This window comes from Somniosus microcephalus, chromosome 25, assembly GCF_052327205.1.
Source record: "Somniosus microcephalus isolate GS21.2 chromosome 25, FLI_Smic_1.0, whole genome shotgun sequence".
NCBI lineage: Eukaryota > Metazoa > Chordata > Chondrichthyes > Squaliformes > Somniosidae > Somniosus > Somniosus microcephalus.
The window spans coordinates 9,960,132-9,987,797 of NC_141011.1; the positions used below are offsets into that span (position 1 = coordinate 9,960,132).

Consider the following 27,666-nt stretch of genomic DNA (forward strand, 5'->3'; position numbering starts at 1 on the left):
TCGGTGGATGAATGATGAGCAGAATATTAAAGGAACGCATATTTTACACATGGAATAGGTTTCCAGATCTGTAGTTAAGTACATCCAACACAAACAAAGTATGCACAGATAGTGCAAGGGTATGGATTTGCAGCAATTTGCCCTGGAAAGATAGATTGAAAATGAGTCAAATATGCACCATGTATCACATGCATTGTCTTATACTTTAATCATTTAATTGTTGTCGAAACCTGTGTACTGAGATTTCAATTGTTCATTGTGACTGTCTTTAGGATTATATCTGAACTTTCTGATTGGCTCAGTGTAGACAATCGCCTGAATTCTAATTCGTTCAACATGTCTCAGCTTCCCAATTAGTTCCGTGTTTCTGCTGCTTGTCATGTAAACAAATCAGATACAAGATCAGAAAATGATGTCTCTCCGTCCTGATTGGCTATTTCAGAAAGAATAAAAACACTGAGCCAATCAGGTAATAGGCAAAAGAGAGTCTCCTTCAGCATCAATACGATAGCAAAATACTGCGGATGCTGGAAATCCGAAATAACAACAGAAAATGCTGGAAAAACTCAGCAGGCCAGGCAACATCTGTGGAGAGAGAAATAGAGTCAACGTTTCAGGTCTGGGATCCTTCTACAGTTCTGACGAAGGGTTTCGACCTGAAACGTTGACTCTATTTCTCTCTCCGCGGATGTTGCCTGGCCTGCTGAGTTTTTCCAGCATTTTCTGTTGTTATTCCTTCAGCATCAATGCTGCCTTCCTGAACTCTTTGGAAATTGAAGCAAGTTGAAATAATTCTTACCATTTAAAAATTATAAAAAGCTGTAAACATTTAAGAATTCAAATTCCAGCTGATATTTTAACGGATTTGAAGGGCTGGAGAGAGAAATCGAGCTCTTGGACTTCCTTGGGATTCAATTTGAGAGAAGTCAAAATCTAAAGGCCTCGGCTACTGAGTCCTCATTAATTCCAAATAAATTGTCGAGGAAAATATTGTCCATGAACAATGACATCAGAAATCAACTAAATTATGAACAACACTGTCAATATAACATAACTGTTAGCATAGATCATTTACCACAATCATTGTAAGGGGTATATAACACTAAGGCAAGCGAATTAGCCCAGGAATAAAATGGCCTGTACAACCTGAAAATAAATGACCTATTGTGGCAGAACCACTGAATGACTCTGGATAACTGTATATAATTCCCTTTAACGATGTTCTAACACCAGCCTAAACCTGTACCATTGTGTTAGGCATTACTGTGTTTTGTATATAGAGTTTGCATGTACGGGGCGTGGCCCCTTTAAGAGCGCGGAAAAACACGGGCAAACGCGATGATGTCACGTAGCAAACCACGGGGCTGCCCAGGCAGTCCCTGTGGCATCTCCTTTGAGTAAAGACCTGTTTAATTGCTCTCCTGTGTCGATCTCAGTTATTCGTAGGAATTCGTTAATTCCTACACTATACCTCCGTTTGCAGCACACTGATTTAATGGTGACTGGTGTTGTGTCTGTGTGTTGATAGAGACACTGAAGACAGGAGTTGGTTTCATAGGTGTTTACTAAACAAAGTCTGGAGGGTAACTAACGGATACAACACAATATACAGGCTTATATAGCCCGAGTGGCCATTACCGGCATTACAGTACACATGGGGCTCTTAAAGGCACATACACTACAACTGGGCCTCCACAAGTGTTGATCTGGATTTAAGGAATCTGTGCACTCTTCCACATACACCTCTGTCCATACTCCACTTCCAGACATAAGTGTTATTTTTAATTTAAATTTCTTCCTGTTGTGAATCAACCCAGCTCCCCAAAGCTCAACCCCGCCACTTACACACTTGCCTTGTGTGAGCTCACTGTATTGTACTCGTTACCTGGTTACCAAATCAGAACACCGATTGGTTGTGAGCACAGGGTTCCAACTGGCTCCTGCTTGATGGTGGGAAGGGACCAATCAGATGTGAGGCTTGTTATCTGTTGGCGGCTTTCTAGCTGTTCCCCCGGCAATTGGCTCAGCTTCCAGCCTTCCCTGAATGTTCCCGGGTCTGCCCGTCACAAATGATCCCAATCCACCGGCTACGAGTTTATTCAAGGTGCTCATCAATAGCTCCCAGCCAGCTTGTCACAAGTCTCCTCAGACCTTAAATTTACCTGACAGAACTGACTCACCAACCATTCTACCTGAAGTCCCCAGCTTGCCAATCTAGGAGTATGCCTTAATTGCCCCGGGCTTCTGCCCAAGAGTAGAATTGTGGCTTCACACCTGGGGTAAAACAAGGTCATTTCTTTGGCTATCAGATATTCCCAGCATTGAAATAGAGACAGAAAATGCTGGGAATACTCAGCAGGTCAGGCAGCATCTGTGGAGAGAGAATCAGAGTTAACGTTTCAGGTCGATGACCCTTCGTCAGAACTGGAAAAATTTGAGATTTTAAGCAAGTGCAGGGGCAGGGAAAGGGGGGAGGGGAGGAAAGAACAAAAGGGAAGGTCTGTGATAGGGTGGAAGGCAGGAGAGATTAAATGACTAAAGGTCTGATTGTACAAAGCAAAAGAGGATGGTAATGGGACAAGTAAAGAAACAAAAGATGGGTCTCGAAGTGGTGTAAATATGGAATTGTAGGAACTGGGGTTCCTAGCCGAAGAATTGAGATCGACTCAGAAAATCAAAAACAATAAAATTTAATGAACAAACGAAGCTGTACAGGAAACTGTAGGATACAATGCAAATAGGTCTGGTCTGCTTGAAAGCCTCTCTGGAACTGCTAGAAGGTTCCGAGCTCAACTGCTAGCAGGTTCCGAACTCTACTGCTAGAAGGTTCCGAGCTCTGACGTCATGACGTCATCACGTTCTTCCCGCAGTTGAGAGATCACGTGACGGACGGCATGACGTCACCACGCAGAGTACAAGAAAGAAGCCTGTACAGTTAACAGATACATTAAAGGTGCAGCCCCCAGCTGTACTACATTGCTGTAAAAGGAATTATATACAATTGTCCGTAATCCTCTGGTGGTTCCGCCACATGCGCCCCCCCAGAATTGCTTTTAACAGAGAAGGTAAGGCGAGCAGGGGGTCTGACGAGTCTGTCCGACCGACTGCGATACCCCGGCAGCTGGAACGGAGCGCTAGAAGATGAACTGGCCGTTGGCTGTGGTTGAGATGACGCCGCAGGCGGAGGAGAAGAAGAGGCCGGCTGTGGTCGACCCGGTGAGGCGGGCACTGGCGACCCGGCGGATGATTGTGGCTGTACTGGACCGGCAGTCGACGGTGGACGACCACGACGAGGCGGCTGAGCGGTGACAACTGGTTCGCTCAGATCCAGATGCGCCGGTTTCAACCGGTCGATGGAGATGTGGTCAGGCTTACCACCGACGTTGACTGTGAAGGACTTGTCACCTGACGAGATGACGCGGAACCGACCTGTGTAAGGTGGTTTGAGCGGGTTTTTGCGAGCATCCTGCTGAATGAACACATATTCTGCGCTCTTAAGATCCACCAGGACATGGGAGCGCTGCAGGTCATGATGCGACGTAGGCACTGGGATGAAATTCCTAGCCGCTTCCTGGTGGCTGACAAGCTGCTGAGCTGGGGACCAGGGTTCCGTGTAAGGAGGAAGAAAATCGCCAGGCACTCTGAGTGGTTGGCCGTAAACCAGCTCTGCTGAAAAAGAATGCAGGTCGTCCTTAGGCGCCGTGCGAAGACCTAGCAGCACCCAAAAGAGCCTGTCCACCCAACTAGGCCCACGGAGACTAGCACGCAGTGTGGCTTTAAGGGACCTGTGGAATCTTTCACACAGACCGTTCGCCTGTGGATGGTAGGCGGTGGTATGATGAAGCTTGGTGCCCAAACCTTGAGCCACGGTGCTCCAAAGCTCAGAGGTAAATTGAGGCCCCCGGTCGGAGGAGATGTCAGCCGCTACCCTGAACCGAGCTACCCACGATGAGATGAAGGCTCTGGAGACGTCTGCCGCTGTGGTGGCAACAAAAGGAATTGCCTCTGGCCACCTGGTGGTGCGGTCTACCACGGTGAGGAGGTGAGTGTACCCGCGAGAGGAAGAGAGAGGACCAACCAGGTCCACGTGCACATGGTCGAATCGACGCTCCGGAACTGGAACAGTGGCGACTGGGGCCTTAACATGGCGTTGTATCTTGGACTTCTGGCAACTCACGCAGGTATTGGTCCAGTCACGGACGTCGAGATGAATGCCCTTCCAGACTAATTTCTTTGCCATGTGTCGTTGTGACGCTCTCATGCCAGGGTGTGACAACCCGTGGATAGTGTCGAAAATTCTCCTGCGTCATTCGACTGGAACGATTAGATGTGGGATGCCCATCGAGATGTCATACAGGAGTGTGGTCCCTGTGGCCTGGAAAATGACATCAGCCACTTGTAAGCTGGAAGGTGCGTTCTGGTATGCCTGCACTTCAGGGTCTGCCTTCTGTTCTTTTGCCAAACCAACATAGTCGACTCCCAGGTGTACTGCGTGGAGCTGGGTGCGGGAGAGACAATCCGCCACCAGGTTGTCTTTGCCCGAGACATGTTGTATGTCGGTTGTAAATTCAGATATGTACGTAAGATGACGTTGTTGCCGTGCCGACCATGGTTCCGCTGTCTTGGCCATCACAAAAGTAAGTGGCTTGTGGCCTACAAAAGCCATGAATGGGCGTCCTTCCAGTAGGAAGCGAAAATGGCGGATGGCCAGAATAAATGCCAACAACTCCCTATCAAAAGTACTATACTTGCGTTCGTTCTTCCGCAATTGGCGGCTGAAGAAAGCCAGTGGTTGCCATGTGCCGTCGACCCACTGCTCCTGTACTGCCCCGATGGCATAATCAGATGCATCAGTGGTAAGGGCAATGGTTGCGCCCGGAAGTGGATGTGCCAACATGGTCGCAGCAGCCAAAGCGTTCTTAGTGTCGAGGAAAGCCTGGTCCATCTGGGGTGTCCAATCGATCGGGTCTTTGCCCGATTTACCTCTGAGGGCCTCGTACAAAGGTTGCATCAACAATGCCGCCTTGGGGACGAACTGATGATAAAAATTGACCATTCCCAGAAATTTCTGGAGGGCCCTGATGGTCTGAGGAAGAGGGAAAGAGGTGACTGCTTCCACCTTCGTGGCCAGCGGGACGGCGCCTTCTGAGGTGATTCTGTGTCCCAGGAAATCAATGCTGTGCAACCCAAACTGGCACTTGGCCGGGTTGATAATAAGGCCATGTTGGCTGAGACGAGAAAAAAGGGTACGCAAGTGCGTAATGTGTTCTTTCGTGCTGTTACTGGCAATAAGGATGTCGTCTAGGTAGACGAAGATGAACGGCAGGTCACGCAACACGGAATCCATGAGACGTTGGAAGGCTTGTGCTGCATTCTTCAGCCCAAACGGCATACGAAGGAACTCAAAGAGCCCAAAAGGTGTGATGACAGCAGTTTTGGGGATGTCCTGAGGATGCACGGACACTTGATGATAGCCTCGGATGAGGTCTACTTTGGAAAAGATGGAATTCCCTGCCAGATGGGCCAAAAAATCCTGAATGTGAGGAATTGGGTACCGATCCGGTGTGGTAGCCTCATTCAGGCGTCTGTAGTCGCCGCATGGTCGCCATCTGCCGTCCGGCTTAGGAACAATGTGTAATGGCGAGGACCAAGGACTATTCGAACGTCGAATAATACCCAGGCGTTCCATTGTATGGAATTCCGCCTTGGCGGCCGCGAGTTTACCGGGTTCCAGCCTTCGTGCTCTTGCATAAACGGGGGATCCTGTCGTGGTAATGTGGTGCGCCACACCGTGCCTCGTGACTGAAGAAGAAAATGTGGGCCTGGTGAGCTCAGGGAACTCACTGAGAAGACGAGAGAACTCATTTGGAGATGGGACTGCACAGGCAACTGACCAAGACATCGCGGTGCTTCGGTAGCAGGGGACAGAGTGAAAAGTGGAGGCACTGATTAGCCGGCAGTGTCGGACGTCGACGAGAAACCCATTTGCGCAGAAGAAATCTGCCCCCAGGATGGCCTGTGAGACTTTCGCCGTGATGAACTCCCAAACAAAAAGTTGGCCGCCAAAACTCAACTGGACCCTATGCTTTCCGAACATGCGAATGGCCGCACCATTGGCTGCCTCGAGCGGGGGACCTTGACCGCCGGATTGAAGATCTAGCTTCGACGCTGGTAGGATACTGCACTGGGAGCCAGTATCACAGAGAGAACGTTGCCCTGACAGGGAGTCTGTAATGTATAGGAGTTTCCCTGCGGACCCGACGGCCATCGCAACTCCGGCGCGTCCCTTAGGCCTTATTGATCTTCTCAGAAACCGCTGGTTTGAGGTAGGTTTTTTTTTGGTGAGAAACTGCAGGGCGGACGGCAATTTCTGGTCTTCGCGCCAAAACGAGCGTGGTATGCACACCAGCCTGCAGGAGGAGGAGTCGGATTCGCTCTTGTGGGGGATGGGCGCCTCGTGGTTGCACAACGTGGCTGTGTGTAGGAGCATATTTTATCTGCCTCTGTGGTGAGTTCAGCATAGTTTTGGCGCCTCGTGGCTGTACAAGATTGTTGTGAGACGGTGAATATTTTATCCGCTTCCGCGGCGAGTTCAGCACAATCCGTGATCGCAGAATTGGCCAAGGCCGCCTGTACTGGCTCTGGTAGTTGACAGAGAAACAGCTTGCGGAACAGAAAACATTGCGATTCCGAGCCCAATAGCGTGAGCATTTGGCTCATGAGCTCTGAGGGTTTTGAGTCCCTGAGGCCGGGCATGGAGATAAGTCTGCGAACGCGCTCCGACTTGGACAGACCGAAAATCTGCAGTAAACGTGCTTTTAAAGCTTCGTACTTGCCATCGTTCGGTGGACTCTCGAGGAGGCTGACGACCTGCGAGGCCATGGCGCTGTCGAGGGTGGAGACCACGTAATAATAACAGGTCGAATCTGCTGCTACTCCCCGGATTGCAAATTGGGCTTCCGCCTGGAAAAACCACGCGGCCGGTTGTTGCTCCCAAAATTGCGGCAGTTCGAGGGTGACGGCGTTCGTGTCCATGATGTAACTTCAACGAAAATTGTTCGAAGAAATCGGGGTCACCAATGTAGGAACTGGGGTTCCTAGCCAAAGAATTGAGATCGACTCAGAAAATCAAAAACAATAAAATTTAATGAACAAACGAAGCTATACAGGAAACTGTAGGATACAATGCAAATAGGTCTGGTCTGCTTGAAAGCCTCTCTGGAACTGCTAGAAGGTTCCGAGCTCAACTGCTAGCAGGTTCCGAGCTCAGCTGCTAGCAGGTTTCGAGCTCTACTGCTAGAAGGTTCCGAGCTCTGACGTCATGACGCCATCACGTTCTTCCCGCCGTTGAGAGATCACGTGACGGACGGCATGACGTCATCACGCGGAGTACAGGAAAGAAGCCCTAGTACAGTTAACAGATACATTAAAGGTGCAGCCCCCAGCTGTACTACATTGCTGTAAAAGGAATTATATACAATTGTCCGTAATCCTCTGGTGGTTCCGCCACAGAATCATTAACAGCTGCCATCTGAAAAAATAGGGGCAGAGTTTACGGGCTGAAATTGTTGAACTCTATGTTGAGTCCAGAAGGCTGTAAAGTGCCTAATCGAAAGATGAGATGCTGTTCCTCAAGCCTATGTTGAGCTTCGTTGGAATAGTGTAAGAGGCCGAGGACAGAGTGGGAGCAGAAAATTAAAGTGACAGGCGGCCAGAAGCTCAGAGTCATGCTTCCGGATTGAAGGGATGTGTTCTGCAAAGTGGTCACCCGATCTGTGTTTGGTCTCCTCAATGTAGAGGAGACCGCATGATGAGCAGCGAATACAATATACTAAATTGCAAGAAGTAAAAGTAAATCGCTGTTTCATCTGGAACTAGTGTTTTGGTGCCCTGGACAGTGAGAAGTGAGGAGGTAAAGGGACAGATGTTGCATCTCCTGTGCTGGCACGGGAAGGTGCCGTGGGAAGAGGAGGGGGTGTTGGGGATGATTGAGGAGTGGACTAGGAGGGAGTGGTCCCTTTGGAATGCTGAAAGGGGAGGTGAGGGGAAGATGTGTTTGGTGGTGGGATCACGCTGGAGGTGGCGGAAATGGCGGAGGATGATCCGTTGAATGTGGAGGCTGGTGGGGTGAAAGGTGAGGACAAGGGGAAGCCTATCGTGGTTCTGGGAGGGAGGAGAAGGGGTGAGGGCAGAAGTGTGGGAGATAGAACGGACACGGTCAAGGGCCATGTCAACCAGAGTAGAGGGGAATCCTCGGTTGAGGAAAAAGGAAGACATGTCGGAAGCATTATTATGGAAGGTGGCATCGTCAGAACAGATCAAATCAAATCAAATCAAATCAACTTTTATTGTCATTGTTAGTGCACAAGTGCAGTACAACGAAATGTAGGCTTGCGGCTCCCGAGAGTGTACAATTTGGATTAGGACACTTAAACATTTCAACATACATTTGTACATATATATTAGCATAAATATGACCATAATAAAGTGCATCGGCAGATGTGCAGGCTTTAGTGTTTATTTGTGGAGTTCAGTAGGATGACAGCCCTGGGAAAGAAGCTGTTCCTAAATCTGGTCGTACGGGTGTGAATGCATCTGTAGCGTCTTCCAGATGGTAGGAGGGCGAACAGACTGTGGCTGGGGTGGGTAGGGTCTTTGATGATGGACCGTGCCCTCCGTAGGCAGCGTTTCTGATATATATGTTCTATGGTCGGTAGCCGGGTGCTGGTAATGCGTTGGGCAGTTTTGACTACCTGCTGCAGGGCTTTCCGGTCATGAGAGCTACAGCTCCCATGCGACGGAGACAGAGAAACTGGTAGAATAAGATAGAGTCCTTACAGGAATCAGGGTGGGAGGAAATGTAGTTCAGGTAGCTGTGGGAGTCAGTGGGCTTATATTGGATGTTTGTCGATAGCCTATACCCAGGGTGGAAATTGGAAGCAAAATGAATGAAATTTTCCAGTTCAGGGCGAGAGCAGGAAACAACACCGATACAGTCATCAATGTACCGGAAAAAGAGGTGAGGGAGGGGACCTGAGTAGGATTGGAACAAAGAATGTTCCACATATCCCATGAAAAGGCAGACATAGCTAAGACTCATATGCATTCCCATAGCAACACCTTTTATTTCGAGGAAGCGAGTGGGGTCAAAGGAGAAGTTGTTCAATGTGAGAACAAGTTCTGCCAGGCAGAGGAGGGTGGTGGTGGATGGGGACTGGTTGGGCCTCTGTTCAAGGAAGAAGCGGAGCGTCCTCAGGCCACCCTGGTGGGGGGTGGAGGTGTAGAGGAATTGGACGTCCATGGTGAAAAGGAGGTGGTTGGGGCCAGGAAACTGGAAACTGTTAAAGTGGCGGAGGGCGTTGGAAGAGTGGCGGATGTAGATGGGAGGAGACTGGACAAGTGGAGTAAAAATAGAGTTGAGATAGAAAGAAATAAGTTCCGTGGGGCAAGAACAGGCTAAAACAATGGGCCTACCAGTTTGTAGATCTTGGGAAGGAGGTAGAAGCGGGCTGTGCAGGGTTGGGGAACTATGAGGTTGGCAGCCATGGAGGGAAGTTCTCCAGAGGAGATGAGGTCAGTGACAGTCTTGGAGATGATGGTTTGATGTTCAGTGGTGGGATCATGGTCCAGGGGGAGGTAGGAGGGGGTGTCGGAGAGTTGGCGTTCAGCCTTCGTAAGGTAGAGGTCGATTTGCCAAACAAAAACAGCACCGCCCTTGTCAGCAGGTTTAATAACAATGTTAGGGTTGGATTGGAGAGAATGGAGTGCTGCAAGTTCAGAGGGAGGTAGGTTGGAGTGAGTGAGGGGAGCAGAGAAATGGAGACGGCCGATGTCAGCCGGCAGTTCACAATGAAAAGATCTAGAGAGGGTAAGCGGCCAGAGGGAGGGGTCCAGGTAGAACGAGAATTCTGAAAACGGGAGAAAGGGTCAGCCATGCGGGGGGAAGACTCCTGGCCAAAGAAGTGGGCACGGAGACGAAGGCGACGGAAAAAGAGCTCAGCGTCGTGCCGAGCTCGAAATTCATTGAGGTGGGGGCGTAAGGGGATGAAGCTCAGGCCTTTGCTGAAGACTGATCGTTCGGGGTCAGAGAGGGGAAGGTCAGAGGGGATAGTGAAAATGCGGCAGGGGGTGAGATTGGGAGAAACTGGGGTCAGAGGAAAGTGAAGGGGAAGAAGGTTCCGGAGGGGCGTTGGTGTCCAAGAGTTGTTGAAGCTTGCTATCCTTGACATCAGAAAGGAAGAAAAAAAGTTTTTTGTTAAAGCGCCGGATGAGGCGAAGATGAAATGGAACTGCGGACCAGGACAGCTTTGAATAGAGTGCATCGGTGCTGCTGAAGCGAGAGGTCGAGAGTGTGCACATAGCAGCACATGGTGTTGAGCGTGGATCTCAGGATACGGCGAGAGCAGTGCTTCAAGGAGCGCTGAATATCTCAGAGATATCTGTAGCCCTGGGTGGATCCGAAACATGAAGGGTGGAATTTCAGTTGGTAAGCTTGCGGCACTAGGCCGCTCAGAGGAGGGAGGGAGGGAGGGTTCAGGTTGGGGCCAGGCTGTTAATAGGATCGGGTGGTAGGACAGAGGATTGGGGGTCGGGTTGGGCTGGGCTGTTAAAAGGACCATAGGAACAGGAGTAGGTCATTGAGCCCCTCGAGCCTTCAATGAGATCATGGCTGATCTGCGACCTAACTCCATATACTCGCCTTTGGCCCATATCTCTTAATACCTTTGGTTAACAAAAAGCTATCAATCTCAGATTTAAAATTAACAATTGATCGAGCATCAATTGCTGTTTGCGGAAGAGAGTTCCAAACTTCTACCACCCTTTGTGTGTAGAAGTGTTTCCTAACTTCACTCCTGAAAGGCCTGGCTCTAATTTCTAGACTATATCCCCTATTCGTAGACTCCCCAACCAGCGGAAATAGTTTCTCTCTATCTACCCTATCTGTTCCCCTTCATATCTTGAAAACTTTGATCAGATCACCCCTTAACCTTCTAAATTCTAGAGAAACAACCCTAAAAGGATCGGGTGGGGAGGGGCATCGGGCAGAGGGTCAGCAGGGGGAGAGAGGTTCGGGGCCGGATGTTCGGGGGGGTGAAGGGAAGATCGTGGCCGGCCTCAGCATCATTGGGGGGGGGTGTGGGTGAAGCTTGGGGGTATGATCAGAGGCCTCGTGGGGGGATCTCCAATCACAGGGCGTGTGTTTGATAGGGACCCTGGATCCAGGAGGTAGGTATAAAGGTGTTTACCTCCTAGATCTAGCAGTCACCGGCTTGCTGTAACTGCTGGGTTTTACGAAGTGTGTAAAACCCGACCAGATAGAGTTACAAACAAAATGGAGATTAAAGAAGGGGCTTCCAGCCTCATTATAATATTTAAGTTGATGCCCCACCTCCTGGGAGCGATTTGGCTTCCCGCCCCCGTTCTGCTTGGATGAAGGGACCGAAGGTATGGTTGCTAAATTTGCTGATGACACAAAGATAGGTAGGAAAGTAAATTGTGAAGAGTACATAAGGAGGCTACATAGGGATATAGATAGGTTAAGTGAGTGGGCAAAGATCTGGCAAATGGAGTATAATGTGGGAAAATGTGAAATTGTCCATTTTGGCAGGAAGAATAAAAAAGAAGCATATTATCTAAATGGTGAGAGATTGCAGAGCTCTGAGATGCAGAGGGATCTGGGTGTCCTAGTGCATGAATCACAAAAGGTTACTATGCAGGTACAGCAAGTAATTAGGAAAGCTAATAAAATGTTATCGTTTATTGCGAGGGGAATTGAATACAAAAGTAGGGAGGTTATGCTTCAGTTATACAGGGCATTGGTGAGACCACATCTGGAGTACTGTGTACAGTATTGGTCTCCTTATTTAAGGAAGGATGTAAATGCGCTGGAAGCAGTTCAGAGAAGGTTCACTAGACTAATACCTGGAATGGGTGGGTTGTCTTATGAGGAAAGGTTGGACAGGCTAGGCTTGTATCCGCTGGAGTTTAGAAGAGTAAGAGGTGACTTGATTGAAACATATAAGATCCTGAGGGGTCTGGACAGGGTGGATGTGGAGAGGATGTTTCCTCTTGTGGGAGAATCTAGAACTAGGGGTCACTGTTTAAAAATAAGGGGTCACCCATTTAAGACAGAGATGAGGAGAAATTTTTTCTCAGAGTGTCGTGAGTCATTGGAACTCTTCCTCAGAGGGCGGTGGAAGCAGTCTTCAAATATTTTTAAGGCAGAGGTAGATAGATTCTTGATAAGAAAGGGGGTGAAAGGTTATTGGGGGTGGGCGGGAATGTGGAGTAATCAGATCAGCCATGATCTTACTGAATGGCGGAGCATGCTCGAGGGGCCGAGTGGCCTAATCCTGCTCCTAATTCATATGTTCGTATGTAAGAGTCTGTATACTCAGAAAAATCCAAGCATGCAACAATCCTGGCCAATATGTAGCCTTTTGTGTTTCTATAAAATTACTTTTAATATTTTGTCAAATTATTTTGTAATTTTTATTTCAGTCTGGTGAATTCTTAAGAAGCAATGAATCGTTTATTTACACTAGTCAATCTCCCAAGGCTTTGCATACACGAAGTCAAGACCAAAAATAAAGAAAAAAAGAACTTGCATTTAAATAGCGCCTTCATAACCTCAGGACGTCCCAAACGTTTTACCAATTAGCCAATTAAGTACTTTTGAAGTGTAGTTACTGTTGTAATGTAGGGAAACGCGGCAGCCAATTTGCGCACAGTAAGGTCCCACAAACAGCAATGTGATAATGACCAGATCATCTGTTTTTTTAGTGACGTCAGTTGAGGGATAAATCTTGGCCAGGACACCGGAAGAACTCCCCTGCTCTTCTTCAAATAGTGCCGTGGGATCTGACAACCTTCTGGCTCAGAGGCGAGAGTGTGACCACGAAGCCATGGCTGACATAGAGCAACACTGATGGCAATTTGGGAATAGAGCATAAGGGTTGAATGAAAGACTTGCATTTATATAGCACCTTTCACGACCACCGGAGGTCTCAAAGCGCTTTACAGCCAATGACGAACTGTTTTTTTGAAGTGCAGTCACTGTTGTAATGTGGGAAACGCGGCAGCCAATTTACACACAGCAAGGTCCTACAAACAGCAATGTGATAATGACCAGGTAATTTGTTTTTGTTATGTTGGTTGTGGGATAAATATTGGCCAGGACACCAGGGATAACTCTCCTGTTCTTCTTTGAAATAGAGCCATGCGATCTTTTACGACCACCTGAGTGAGCAGACGGAGCCTCGGTTTAACATCACATCCAAAAGACAGCACAGCGCTCCCTCAACACTGCCATGGGAGTGTCAGCCTAGCTTTATGTGTTCAAGTCCCTGGAGTGAGACTTGAACCCACAACCTTCATGAATTCACAGGCAAGTGTGGCTACCAACTGAGCCACACCTGACGGTGTAATTTAGTTCACAGCTAAATGGTGTAATGGAGTTTCTCTGTAGTACAGGCTGAGGTACTGCGGTGCCATCACTGGTAGCAGGCTTTAATCACAGTGGGACAAGTTTACATAGGCAGTTCCCAATGTCAATGTGCTCATAGGAATTTATAATGGGAAATGTTAACACAAAAGTGTGTCAAAAATGTGACAACTATAAAAAAGATCTTGTACACAGGAACTACTCACTGATGTAAGGTATTAATAGAGATACTATAGAGGGAAAATGATCGGGATATATAACTATTATCTATCCCAAGTATATCACAAAAACATGTTTTGAATCCTACCTCCGGAGTCCCCCAGGGATCTATCCTTGGCTCCCTCCTATTTCTCCTCTACATTATGACCCTCGGTGACATCATCCGAAAACATAGCGCCAGTTTCCATATGTACGCTGATGACACCCAGCTCTACCTCACCACCACCTCTCTCGACCCCGCCACTGTCTCTAAATTGTCAGACTGCTTGTCCTCCAGCCCTACAACCCTCCGAGATATCTGCGCTCCTCAAATTCTGCCCTCTTGAGCAACCCTGATTTTAATCACTCCACCATTGGCGGCCGTGCCTTCTGTTGCCTGGGCCCCAAGCTCTGGAATTCCCTCCCTAAACCCCTCTGCCTCTCTACCTCTCTTTCTTCCTTTAAGACGCTCCTTAAAACCTACCTCTTTGACCAAGCTTTTGGTCACCTGTCCTAATTTCTCCTTATGTGGCTCGGTGTCAAATTTTGTTTGATAATCGCTCCTGTGAAGCGCCCTGGGATGTTTTACTATGTTAAAGGCACTATGTAAACTACCAAAGTTGAGGGAGATGATGTTCTTTCTGGGTAAGATGATTTTGCAAATTGTGCAACTCACGCACCAGTTCACTAAAATAGTCAGAAATATTACAGCAATAAATGTATTCAAATGTCAGGAGTATATTTATGATAATTATATTGATCCAATTGATCTAAACAGATAGTTTTAATGAAAAAACATTAACATTCTTAATTCTGTAGTTCTCTTGATGCCTCAGTAACTTGATCAGTGAGCACGTGAGTCGTACAACCCGGGAAGGTCTCAGGTTTGATGCTCAGTCTGTGCTGAGAGAGCTGATCGTAGCAAGAACAGAGATAAATGTCAAATGATGAAAGATCAACTTCTGATCCTTATCCAGTGACCCCTACTGGAAGTTCTTGTGTGGATGTCAACTCAGAATAGGACTGACCTGGGCTCTAATGCTGCCTTAGTTTCTAAAGAGACTGCACACTAAGGCTTAGAAATTGGGTCGCATATCACCTTATTTTCAGGTGCTACGCAGCTTCCTAAAGTGGCCAAAGTGGCGGGCAGGAAGTGCGCCGCCCGCCATATTGGGAACAAAAACAAGAGGCATTATTTACCCAGGCCTGAAGCAGGCTTCAGTTCCTTCGCATATGCAAATAGGAGGCCTAACGCCTGTTTGAGGCCCTCCACTACAAGATTGGTTTGCCCTGAGGTAGCCAGCCCCTGCTAAAAAAGTAAGTTACTTCCTGTAAAGCATCAGCCCGGCCTCCGATCTCCCAGCCCCCTGAGATCCCCGACCTCCCAGCCCCCTGAGATCTTCAACCTCTGACCTCCCAGCCCCCTGAGATCCTCGACCTCCAACCTTCCAGCCCCCCCTCCCCCTGATATCTTCGATCTTCGACCTCCCAGCACCCCCCGAGATCCCCGACCTCCCAGCCCCCTGAGATCTTCGACATCTGACCTCCCAGCCCCCCGAGATCCCTGACCTCCCAGCCCCCCCGAGGTCCCTGACTGCCCTCCCCGCAGTTTCCGACTCCGGCTCTGATCTCCAGGCTCTCCACCCATGATCCCCCCCCCGCAAACCCGGCCACTGATCACTTACCTGTGGGCCATTGTGGCGCCAGCATCAGCCCAGGCTTCCAGCACTTACCTATGTGGCCTCCTCCCGCAGCGCCGTCTCTATGGCAATGAGGTCTGAGACTCAGAAGTCAATGTAAATAAACATCAGGACAGATGTAAAATGGGCTGCCATTTTGCACTATCGCACAAAGTCAAGGTCTACCTCATTGATAGAGATTGATTGCTATGATTAGCCAACAACCCCAGTATCATTGTATCATGCGACTACCAGGATGATAGAAGGTGAACTAGATGAAGCTTGGTCTTTTTTCGTCTAGCAATTCCTAAGTTCCTAGGCGACAATTGACACAAACTTACATTAGTGCCTATAGTCCCATCAGGGTCACATCCAACGTTCCCACTAAGCTGCACGGCCGCGCAGCTGTGTGGAGGACCCGCACGGACTGGTCACCGGATTTCTAGTGCGAGATTTTGCGCATGCGCGAAATTTTGAACGGGCCACGCAGCCCGTTAAAGGGACCGCGCACCCAAGGAAAAAATTAGGTGGAACATTGGCCACATGTATGCAAATAACAAATGTTCACATTTCCTTTGCCCAATACATTTTTCAACACATTCCTGAGATACTTACTCAGTGCGTAAAAAATCTGAGGAGCGTCTCCCTTGTTACAGATTGGCTTAAACACTTCTGGGAGAGCAGTGCTGTTGCAGAATGAGCGGGTACCAAGGTATGTAAAACGGGGCCTCTCAAAGATCTCATCATCCATCACCTCCTTCAACTGTATCACATCATCCAATGGGAAATCTTGGGCTCCAAGCTTACAGAGATGAGAGATACACAGTAAGCTATTACCACACTCATGCAAACTGGTCAGGGTTATTTGGACCTTATAGCCTAGAAAATAGTGTTGGTGACATTAGCGGAGGAATACATCGGGTGGGGGGGGGGCTGGCGGTGAATCTCGACAGAGCTCCTCCCGCTCGTCTGACATTACGTCGGCGGAAGATCTGTAGAAATCCTGAAAAAATGACGTTTACAGTTATGGCAGACGGGTGGGAGCAGAAATTCATATCCCATGTGTTCTCATGACAACCATCTGCCTGTAACCTTAGTGCAGCCATTAACTCATTTAAAATAAATAGGTTAAATGATATTGCAAACATAGGGACAGGAGTTCCTCGACATCCCCTCAAGCCTATTCCACCATTCAATTAGATCATGACTGATCTGCATCTTAATTCCATTTACCTGCCTTAGTTCTGCAGCCCTTAATACTCTTACCTAACAGAAATCTAATCAATTTTGAAATATAATTTTAATGCATTGCTCCTTTATTCCACCAACAGTTGCAACAGTAATTTCTAGGTTTATGTAATTAACTCCACTTTTCAACAACTCCCTCAATTTAGTCAAAATTTCCCATTTTCAACACTCCCTCCTTCACAAGAAAGGGAAGCTGTCCATCAGACCGTGCCAATTAGGGGTCATTAACAAGCAGTTTTCCATTACTTACTGATGTGATACCGAGGGTGTCGAGAAACTATCATTGAACAATAGTATCTCACACATAGGTTTGCACTGAACTAACCTCACAGAGCACAGGGCCGCAGCAAAGGCTTTAATATGATTGGAAATGGTCAGATCGAAACTATTTCTTCACATTATCTGCTTCAAATCCACACAGCATATTCGCAAAAGTGTAAATTGACCAGTCTAGCTCAAACCAGTCTGGTGACAAACCTCTGCAGAGTGTTCGACTACTGTGAGTCTATTTCTTTATCACACTCATGGTTCTCACTGGTGCAACCTCTAAGGAAATCTGATTGGGGTGTGAGTATCAGATTGGACCATAGCTGAATGGGACAATCACCCTTAAGTGATTCCTTTGTGATGTGGCATTGAGTCAGGAAGGATTTGTTTGAACACTCCCTTCTTCCCTCAGATTGGGGTGAGGGGGTGGGGGAAGAACAGAGAATGAGCTCCTCAAATTTGCCTGTAACTATATAATGGCTGTGTAACAAAATTAGGAATTTCTGACTTTGGCTTTGTATCGTTCAGATAGCTAGCGTTTAAAGTGGAGGCTTTTTTTCTTTTACAACAACAAAGTGGTGAACCAGAGACACTCCATTTGCATGTGTCATGTTATACACAACTTAATTGATAAGTGATTCCCTTTGATTGTGTGGCCAGCATGTTAAATAACAACAGAAAATGCTGGAAACACTCAGCAGGTCAGGCAGCATCGTGGAGAGAGAAACAGAGTCAACATTTCAGGTCGATCCGAAACGTTAATTCTGTTTCTCTCTCCACAGATGCTGCCTGACCTGCTGAGTATTTCCAGCATTTTCTGTTGTTATTTCAGATTTCCAGCATCTGCAGTATTTTGCTATTGTATGATTTAAATGTTATTAGTTCCAGCATCCTTCAGACTGATATGTAATTTCCAGTTGTGGTGACATGTGAAACCAGTGTGTTCACTATCCCCTCTGACCATCCCCTCTCTGGCCCTGAACAATCAGTCCTCAGCAAAGGCCTGAGCTTCATCCCCTTACGCCCCCACCTCAATGAATTTCGAGCTCGGCACGATGCTGAGCTCTTTTTCCGCTGCCTTCGTCTCCGTGCCCACTTCTTTGGCCAGGAGTCTTCCCCCCGCACAACTGACCCTTTCTCCCGCTTGCAGAATTCTCGTTCTACCTGGACCCCTCCCCCTGGCCTCTTACCCTCTCTAGATCTTTTCATCGCTAACTGCCGACGTGACATCGGCCGTCTCCATTTCTCTGCTCCCCTCACTCACTCCAACCTACCTCCCTCTGAACTTGCAGCACTCCATTCTCTTAGATCCAACCCTGACATTGTCATTAAACCCGCTGACAAGGGTGGTGCTGTTGTTGTTTGGCGTACTGACCTCTACCTAGCGGAAGCTGAACGCCAACTCTCCGACACCTCCTCCTACCTCCACCTGGACCATGACCCCACTACCGAACATCAAACCACCGTTTCCAAGACTGTCACTGACCTCATCTCCTCTGGAGATCTTCCCCCCGCTGCCACCAACCTCATAGTTCCCCAACCCCGCACAGCCCGCTTCTACCTCCTTCCCAAGATCCACAAACAGGACTGCCCTGGTAGACCCATCGTTTCAGCCTGTTCTTGCCCTACGGAACTTATCTCTTCCTATCTTGACTCTATCTTTTCTCCCCTTGTCCAGTCTCTTCCCACCTACATCCGCGACTCTTCGGACGCCCTCCGCCACTTTAACAGTTTCCAGTTTCCTGGCCCCAACCGCTTCCTTTTCACCATGGACGTACAATCCCTCTACACCTCCATCCCCCACCCGGATGGCCTGAGGGCACTCCGCTTCTTCCTTGAACAGAGGCCCGACCAGTCCCCATCCACCACGACCCTCCTCCGCCTGGCTGAACTTGTTCTCACATTGAACAACTTCTCCTTTAACTCCACTCATTTCCTCCAAATCAAAGGCGTTGCCATGGGTACCCGCATGGGTCCTAGCTATGCCTGCCTTTTCGTGGGCTATGTGGAACAATCTTTGTTCCAGTCCTACTCGGGTCCCCTCCCTCACCTCTTTTTCCGATACATTGATGACTGTATCGGTGCCGTTTCCTGCTCTCGCCCCGAACTTGACAATTTCATTCACTTTGCCTCCAATTTCCACCCTTCCCTCACCTTCACATGGTCCATCTCTGACTCTTCCCTTCCCTTCCTCGACTTCTCCGTCTCCATCTCTGGGGATAGGTTATCGACCAATATTTACTACAAGCCCACTGACTCCCACAGCTACCTGGACTACACTTCCTCCCACCCCGCTTCCTGTAAGGACTCTATTCCATTCTCCCAGTTTCTCCGCCTCCGCCGTATCTGCTCCGACGATGCCACCTTCCACACCAGTGCTTCAGACATGTCTTCCTTTTTCCGCAACCGAGGATTCCCCTCTACTGTGGTGGACACTGCCCTCGACCGTGTCAGTTCTATCTCCTGCACCTCTGCCCTCACCCCTGCCCCTCCCTCCCGGAACCACGATAGGGTTCCCCTTGTCCTCACCTTTCACCCCACCAGCCTCCACATTCAACGGATCATCCTCCGGCATTTCCGCTACCTCCAAAGTGATCCCACCACCAAACGTATCTTCCCCTCCCCTCCCCTTTCAGCATTCCGCAGGGACCGCTCTCTCCGAGACACCCTAGTCCACTCCTCTATCACCCCAAACAGCCCTTCCCCTTCGCCTGGCACCTTCCCGTGCAAGCGGAGGAGGTGTAACACCTGCCCCTATACCTCCCCCCTCCCCACTGTCCAGGGCCCCAAACACCCCTTCCAGGTGAAACAGCGATTTACTTGTACTTCTCGCAATCTAGTATACTGTATTCGCTGCTCACGATGCGGTCTTCTCTACATTGGGGAGACCAAACGCAGATTGGGTGACCGCTTTGCGGAACACCTCCGTTCAGTCCGTAAGGGTGACCCCGAGCTTCCGGTCGCCTGTCATTTCAATTCACCGCTCCATTCCCACTCGGACCTCACCGTCCTTGGCCTCTTGTACTGTTCCACGGAAGCTCAACGTAAACTCGAGGAACAGCACCTCATCTTCCGATTAGGCATTCTGCAGCCTTCCGGTCTCAATATCGAGTTCAACAATTTCAGATCATAACCTCGGCCCCTATTTCATTTTTACTTATATTTTTCCACTCCTTTCCTCCCCCCCCCTTTCCTTTTGTTTCTCTCTCACACCTGGCAGCTATCTTTTGCCCTGCCAGTACACTTTACACCTAATCCCAGCCTATTACCATCTCATCTAGCTTCTAATCTCTTTTACTTCTTTTGGTTCTTTTATTCTTTTGTCCGATCGCAGCCCTGCCTTCGATCTAGTTCCTTTTCTCTCCAGTTTTGAAGAAGGGTCAAACCCGAAACGTCAACTCAAATTTCTCTCCACGGATGTTGCCTGACCTGCTGAGTTTTTCCAGCATTTTCTGTTGTTATTTCGGATTTCCAACATCTGCAGTATTTTGCTATCGTACAACAGTACAGGCCATTATCACATTGTCTAAAAAGGCTTGCTTGACTGCTTCAGAGAAAGGGCTTTATATCAAAGATAACACTTGGGATATCCACCCGGGCCCTGGCTGTTGGCCTTTAATTCTGGTAGTTGAGGAACAAATATAGGAACAGGAGTAGGCCATTCAGCCCCTCGAACCTGTTCCACCATTCAATTAGATCACGGCTGATTTGTACCTCAACTCAATTTATCCATCTTTGCTCCATAACCCTTGATACCTTTACCCAACAAAAATCTATCAATCTCAATCTTGAAAATCTCAATTGACCCAGCACCCATAACCTTTTGGGGAAGAGAGTTATACATCTCCACTACCCTTTGTGTGAAAAAGTATATTCCACATGCAACATTTCATCCCAAAAGATAGAATTCTTCATTAAGATGGAGAGTGAAGTAGTTGACTCAGAGACTAGGGGCCTGAATTTAAATAAAGGAAACGACAATGGTATGAGGCGCGAGTTGGGTAGGATTGATTGGGGAATGTCACTCAAAGGGTTGACGGTGGCTAGGTAATGGCAAATATTCAAAGATCGCATGGATGAACTACAGAATTTGTTCATCCCAGTTTGGCATAAAAATAAAACAAAAAAGGTGACTCAACCGTGGCTAACAAGGGAAATTAGGGATAGCACGAGATCCAAGGAGAGAACATATAAATTGGCCAGAAAAAGCAGTAAAGCTGAGGATTGGGAGCAGTTTAGGATTCAACAAAGGAGGACAAAGGGATTAATTAAGAGGGGGAAAATAGAGTATGAGAGTAAGCTTGCAGGGAACATGAAAACTGACTATAAAAGCTTTTATAGATATGTGAAGAGAAAAAGATTGGTCAAGTCAAGCGTAGGTCCCTTGCAGTCAGAATCAGGGGAATTTATAATGGGGAACAAAGAAATGGCAGGCCAATTAAATACATACTTTGGTTCTGTCTTCACAAATGCGGACACAAATAACCTCCCAGAGATGTCGGGGAACATAGGGTCTAATGAAAGGGAGGAACTGAAAGAAATCAGTATTTGTAGGGAAACGGTGTTAGGGAAATTGACGGGATTGAAGGCCGATAAATCCCTTGGGCCTGATAATCTACATCCTAGGGTACTTAAGGAAGTGGCCCTAGAAATAGTAAATGCATTGCTGGTCATCTTCCAAAATTCGATAGACTCTGGAACAGTACCCATGGATTGGAGCGTAGCTAATGTTACCCCACTATTCAAAAAAGGTGGTAGAGAGAAAACGGGGAATTATAGACCGGTAAGCCTGACATCGGTAGTGGGGAAAATGCTAGAGTCCATTATACAAGATAGCAGAGCACTTGGAAAACAGTGACAGGATCGGACAAAGTCAACATGGATTTACAAAAAGTAAATCATGCTTGACTAATCTACTGGAATTTTTTGAGGATGTAACTGGTAGAATAGATAAGGGAGAACCAGTGGATGTGGTGTAGTTGGACTTTCAAAAGGCTTTCGATAAGGTCCCACATAAGAGATTAGCGTGTAAAGTTAAGGTACATGGGATTGGGGGCAAGGTATTGACTTGGATAGAGAATTGGATGGCAGACAGAAAGCAAAGAGTTGGAATAAACAGGTCTTTTTCCGAGTGGCAGGCAGTGACTAGTGGGGTACCGCAGGGATCGGTCCTTGGACCCCAGCTATTCACAATATATATTAATGAGCTAGACGAGGGAACTAGATGTAATATCTCCAGGTTTGCAGACGACACAAAGCTGGGTGGGCGTGTGCTGTGAGGAGGATGCCGAGAAACTCCAGGATGATTTGGACAGGTTGGATGATTTGGCAGATGCAATATAACGTGGATAAATGCAAGCTTATCCACTTTGGTGTCAAAAACAGGAAGGCAGATTATTATCTGAATGGCAATAGATTGGGAGAAGGGGAAGTGCAACGAGACCTGGGTGTCCTTGTGCACCAGTTGCTGAAGGTAAGCATGCAGGTGCAGCAGGCAGTTAAGAAGGCAAATGGTATGTTGGCCTTCGTAGCGAGAGGGTTTGAGTACAGGAACAAGCATGTTTTGCTGCAGTTGTACAGGGCCTTGGTGAGACCACATCTTTAGTATTGTGTGCAGTTTTGGTCGCCTTATCTGAGGAAGGATGTTCTTGCCATGGAGGGAGTGCAGCGAAGCTTCACCAGGCTGATACCTGGGATGGCAGGAATGACGTATGAGGAGAGATTGGGTCGATTGGGCTTATACTCGCTGGAGTTTAGAAGAATGAGAGGGGATCTCATTGAAACTTATAAAATTCTAACAGGACTAAGACTAGATGCAGGAAGGATGTTCCCGATGGTTGGGGAGTCCAGAACCAGGGCCCACAGATAAGGAGTAAGCCATTTAGGACAGAGATGAGGAGGAATTTCTTCACCCAGAGAGGGGTGAACCTGTGGAATTCTCTACCACAGAGGGCAGTAGAAGCCAATTCATTAAATATATTCAAGAAGGAGTTGGATATATTTCTTAAGGCTAAAGGGATCAAGGGATATGGGGAGAAGGCAGGGACAGGGTACTGAATTTGGATAATCAGCCATGATCTCATTGAATGGCGGAGCAGGCTCGAGGGGCCGAATGGCCTACTCCTGCTCCTATCTTCTATGTTTCTATGTTTCTATCGACTTTGAAAGTGGGCAGTGAATGAGAGAAGGCAGTCTGGTTCAGCTGGTATTCCAAAATGTGTATCTTAACCCCTTGTGGACTGGTTACAGTTCTTCCATACAATTAATGCATGATTAGTATATATAATTAGTGTATAGTATTTTGTCTTATTTTTGCTTCTGTGGATCATGTTTAATTGTAAATAAATTTGGCCACTTGTTTAGCCTGTACTAAATGATCTTAGCGGTGTGATATTTTCCATCATCCAAATTGGCTGGGGCTGCAGAGGGTTAACTGCTAGACTTGGGCTATTCTAACTTGTTGAGGTAAGTTATAAAGGCATAGGTGTCGGTTGTAAGAGACTGCAATCTGCTTATGGGTACTACATAAGGAGAAGATGTTGGGAAAGAGATCGATTGTAACAGGCTGTGGAACACTTTTTAAAGACTGATGTTGTTGGACCAGGGAAGCCCCAGCTCTGGGAAAGCCTCGAGTTTGGATTCATAACCAAAACTTCAGTTTTCAAAGTTAGAAAGAGGCAAGAATTTGTCTCACAATCAGGGAGTTTTTTTAAATTATTCCTTCTCAGGATGTAGGCATCACTGGCAATGCCAACTTTTATTGTCCATTCCTAGCTGCTCTGAGGAGGTGGTGGTGGGCCTTCTATTATTCTTTGTAGAGATTTGATACAACTGAGTGGCTTGCTAAGCCATTTACATAGGATATACAGCACAGAAACAGGCCATTTGGCCCAACCAGTCCATGCCGGTGTTTATGCTCCACACGAGCCTCCTCCCGGCTTTCCTCATCTAAATCTATCAGCATAACCCTCTATTCCCTTCTCCTCATATGCTTGTCTAGCCTCCCTTTAAATGCATCTATACTTTTTGCTTCAACCACTCCCTGTGGTAGCGAGTTCCACATTCTCGCCACTCTCTGGGTAAAGAAGTTTCTTCTGAATTCCCTATTGGATTTCTTGGTGATTATCTTATATTGATGACCTCTAGTTATGCTCTTCCCCACAAGTGGAAACACTCTCTCTGTATCCACTCTATCAAAACCCTTCTTAATTTTAAAGACCTCTATTAGCTCACCCCTCAGCCTTCTCTTTTCAAGAGAAAAGAGACCCAGCCTGTTCATCCTTTCCTGATATGTATACCCTCGCATTTCTGGTATCATCCTTGTAAATCTTCTCTGCACCCTCTCCTGCGTTTGTGTGGGACTGGAGTCACTTATAGGCCAGACCGGGTCAGGATGGCAGGTTTCCTTCCCTAAAGGACATTAGTGAACCAATTGTGTTTTTACAACAATCTGACAGCTTTATGGTCACTTTTACTGATACCAGCTTTTTACTTCCAGATTTTTTTGTACAGTAATCAAGGCGACCACGTGGTTTCTCTTTGGGTGGGGAGTGTATATATTGTGATACACCAGGTATCACGATTATGTGGGACAGAGTGGATGGACCAGACAAGTCTTTTCCTGTCCTTCATTGCTTGTATGGTTGTAAATTCTCAAACTGCTGTGGTGGGATGTGTAAAAATGATTTGTGTAAACATATGGGGGGAGAAATTCAGTTGTTTGCGCCTCCCGTTAGCGCCTTAAGAGGGCGCCAATTGGGGCACAAAGCAACTAGCGCCCGGGCGCGGCGATGTTTGTGCTGCTCGCGAAATTAACTAGACATTTTGCGGCGGCGCTAAACACTACTGCCACGATCTCCTGCGCCGGCAGATTATGATGTCAGTCGAAATGCGCAACGCCCCATTAGCGCCCCGGACCGGATATTGAGTGGTGCCCCCTGCCTTACCGCCTGCCGCTAGCAACGACAGGTTGAGGGGAGCGTTATGCTGTCAGAAAGGGACTGGAGGAGCGCTATCTAAAGGCGACCGCTTCCTGCCTTTTTTGTTGGTGACATTTTTGCACCACGCATTCTGAGAGAGAGAGAGAGACTTCTGGAGAGATTCAACGCTGTGTGAAGGAGTTTTGAGTACTGAGCAGCACTTTGCAGGTTCATTTTGATTTGCCCTTCCTTGCTTCGCCAGCGCTCTGAGGTAGCGCCTCGCTCCTCGGCCTTTGCGCCTTAAGACAGGTGTGAAGCGCCTGATTTAGTGCTCCAATCACCTCCAGGGGCGATAAAAGCCAAGTTTGCTGTCGGAGGCGATAATTAGCGCTAAACTTTGCGCACGGCCAATAATGGCGCCCCAAACGGGGCGACACTGAATTTTTCCCCCCTGCTGCTTTGAGGAGTGAAAAGCACCTTATGAATTTTAGAGCTCCCAGGTTTTTGTTGAAGATCAGGGGTTCAAAGAAGCAGAGGTTCACCAAGCTTGAGCAGTCAATTGGAGTCCAAACAGCAAAACTTAATTTTGTGCCAAAAATGTGTTTACTGAGAGGCCAACAAAGCAGTCCTACTGTTCTAGGAGGCACCGGTGAGAGGCCAGACGTTGGGATTCTCTCCTTCAGAAAAGGGGCAGATTTGGAAGAATGCTTATGGGGCATATTGAAACGTTATGTTGTGAGATATTCGGGCTAACATCCTGCAGCAAATGTATCTGATGTTCAAGAAACTGTTCCATGTGGGTTACTTCTCAAAGGAAGTGCAGGGAGGAGAGGAACATTATAACCCCCATATTTTGGCAGAGTCCTATAATGAAACATTTAGGATGCGGTCCTGGGACTGCTCTCTGATGTAGTTGGGTGAATTATAGCCCTGAAGCTAGAGATTTGTGCAGCTGGGTTTCAGGCTGATGCAATAGTCTGAAAAATAGCAATGAAGTGTTGAATTTCAAGTGATAGATTTTACTGGGATGTAAATCAGATATTTTCCCATTGAGTGCCTAATGGAAGAACACAATTATCGAAGATATGAATCTGAAAAACCAGGGAAAAAATAATGCAGCAAGGCATCAGATGCTCTGGGGTATTTGAGGGTAGGAACATAGGGCTGGATTTTCACAATGGAGATGTGCTGGAGGAATGCCCCCAGTGATGTCTGACCAACCCATGCTATTTTCCCTTGATTGGCCTTGTTTACCAGCCAATTAAGGGAAAGTCGGTGACAGATGATGTCAGCGTATGACGCTTCATCTGTCGAAAATTTTTTGACAGATGAATTGTCAGCGTTTCACAGCTTTGAGAAGCAGTCAAACACTGACAATCTCTGTTCTAAGGTGAGCCCTTGCACACAGGCTCACCAAGACCCCTCTCCTCAGCAGAAAGCAGAAGGCTGCTGCATTTGAGAATGCAGCAGCCATTCTGTCATCTCTGCCGTTGAGATGAGGCACCTCCAGACCCTCAAAGGTTGAAGCCTGCAGAAAGAAGTAAAGGTAAGGAAACTTTTTCCATCACTTTACACTCATCTCTCATACTTACCTGTCCACACTTGCACCCATCACTCACCTCTACAGCGGACATTTCAATCCCTCTCACCCCCGCAGACCCACTGCTCGCCTTGGTGACCCTGGCAAGGTTCGCAGCCATCGGGAAGCCTGCAGTTGCAGGGGTAAAATGGGGAAAAGCCTCAAAATTGCCTGTTAACTACCTGTTTACAGGCAGTTAATTGGCTCTAATCCCCTTCCCGCCTCGAGGAGACGGGTCCCTGCGCAACGCGGGGACCCGCCTCCCGGGAAAATGGCACGGAGGCGGGTTGGGAGCGGGGTCTGTACCCGTTCCCAGTTTCTGCCATTTTCCCGGCAGTCTCGCCTCCATACCCGGCTCCCCAGGGCTGGTAAAACCCAGCCCTAGAAACAGGAGTCGACCATTCAGCCTGTCTCTATCGATCTCAATTTTGTAAATGTTCAATTGGCCCAGCATCAACAGCTTTTTGGGAAGAGACTTCCATAGTTCCACTTCCTTTTGTGTGAAGAAGTGCTTCCTAACATTACCCCTGAATGGCCTAGTTCTCATTTTAAGGTTATGTCTCTTTGTTCTGCACTCCCTCACCAGAAGATATAGTTTCTCTCTATCTACCATGTCAAACCCGTTAATCACCTTAAACACTTCAATTAGAGCACCCCTTAATCTTTTATACTCGAGGGAATACAAGCCTAGTCTATGCAACCTGTCCTCATAATTTAACCCTTATTGCCCCGGATACTAAGGAGGAATATTTAAGGAGTAGAACATGAGGCAGGAAGATTAGTGGTCTTCTCAAGGGTTTGGAGATCATATGAAAACCCAGGATAATGGCATCAAACAACCCAATGAACACTGATATTTTTAAATGTTTGTAGATGGGTTCATTAATCTATCACTCATCAGGAGGGGATTTTATTACTGTAATAAGTAAATAAAATATTATTTTAAATAGACAAAAGGTATATTGAAGCAACATGTGCATTTATAATAGCTACAAAGTCAAAATAATAGTTAAACCAAATATTGTTTAAAGTTATTATCTGATTTAATGCCAGGCCCATGATATAGCAGAGTATTTATTTGCATTCATTACTCTGTCCCAGTCATTCCTGGGATATGATTCATATCCATCCTCATGCTATCAAGTATTCCCTATAAATCTGCTGTACAGTAGAGAGAACTTATGACAAGCGGCAGCGTGCAAAAGCAAGAGTCTGTTACATCACAATCAAGTTTAGAGAGAGTTGGAGAGGCAATCTTACCCGAACCACAATAACTGCTGAGACACTCCACAAGCAGCTGGTGAGCAGAATGCTGGCCAAGAGGGTTCTCAT

At 47.5% G+C, this 27,666-nt stretch overlaps 1 protein-coding gene across 1 annotated transcript; it reads right to left on the minus strand.

Moving 5' to 3' along the window:
- LOC147100496 (guanylin-like) lies at positions 1–27,666 on the minus strand. Its single transcript, XM_085967566.1, has 3 exons — positions 27,595–27,666; positions 15,937–16,123; positions 1–142 (listed from the first exon to the last, which is right to left on the minus strand). The coding sequence occupies exons 1-3, from the start codon at positions 27,664–27,666 to the stop codon at positions 75–77; spliced, it is 327 nt and encodes a 108-aa protein (XP_085823692.1). The 3' UTR covers positions 1–74.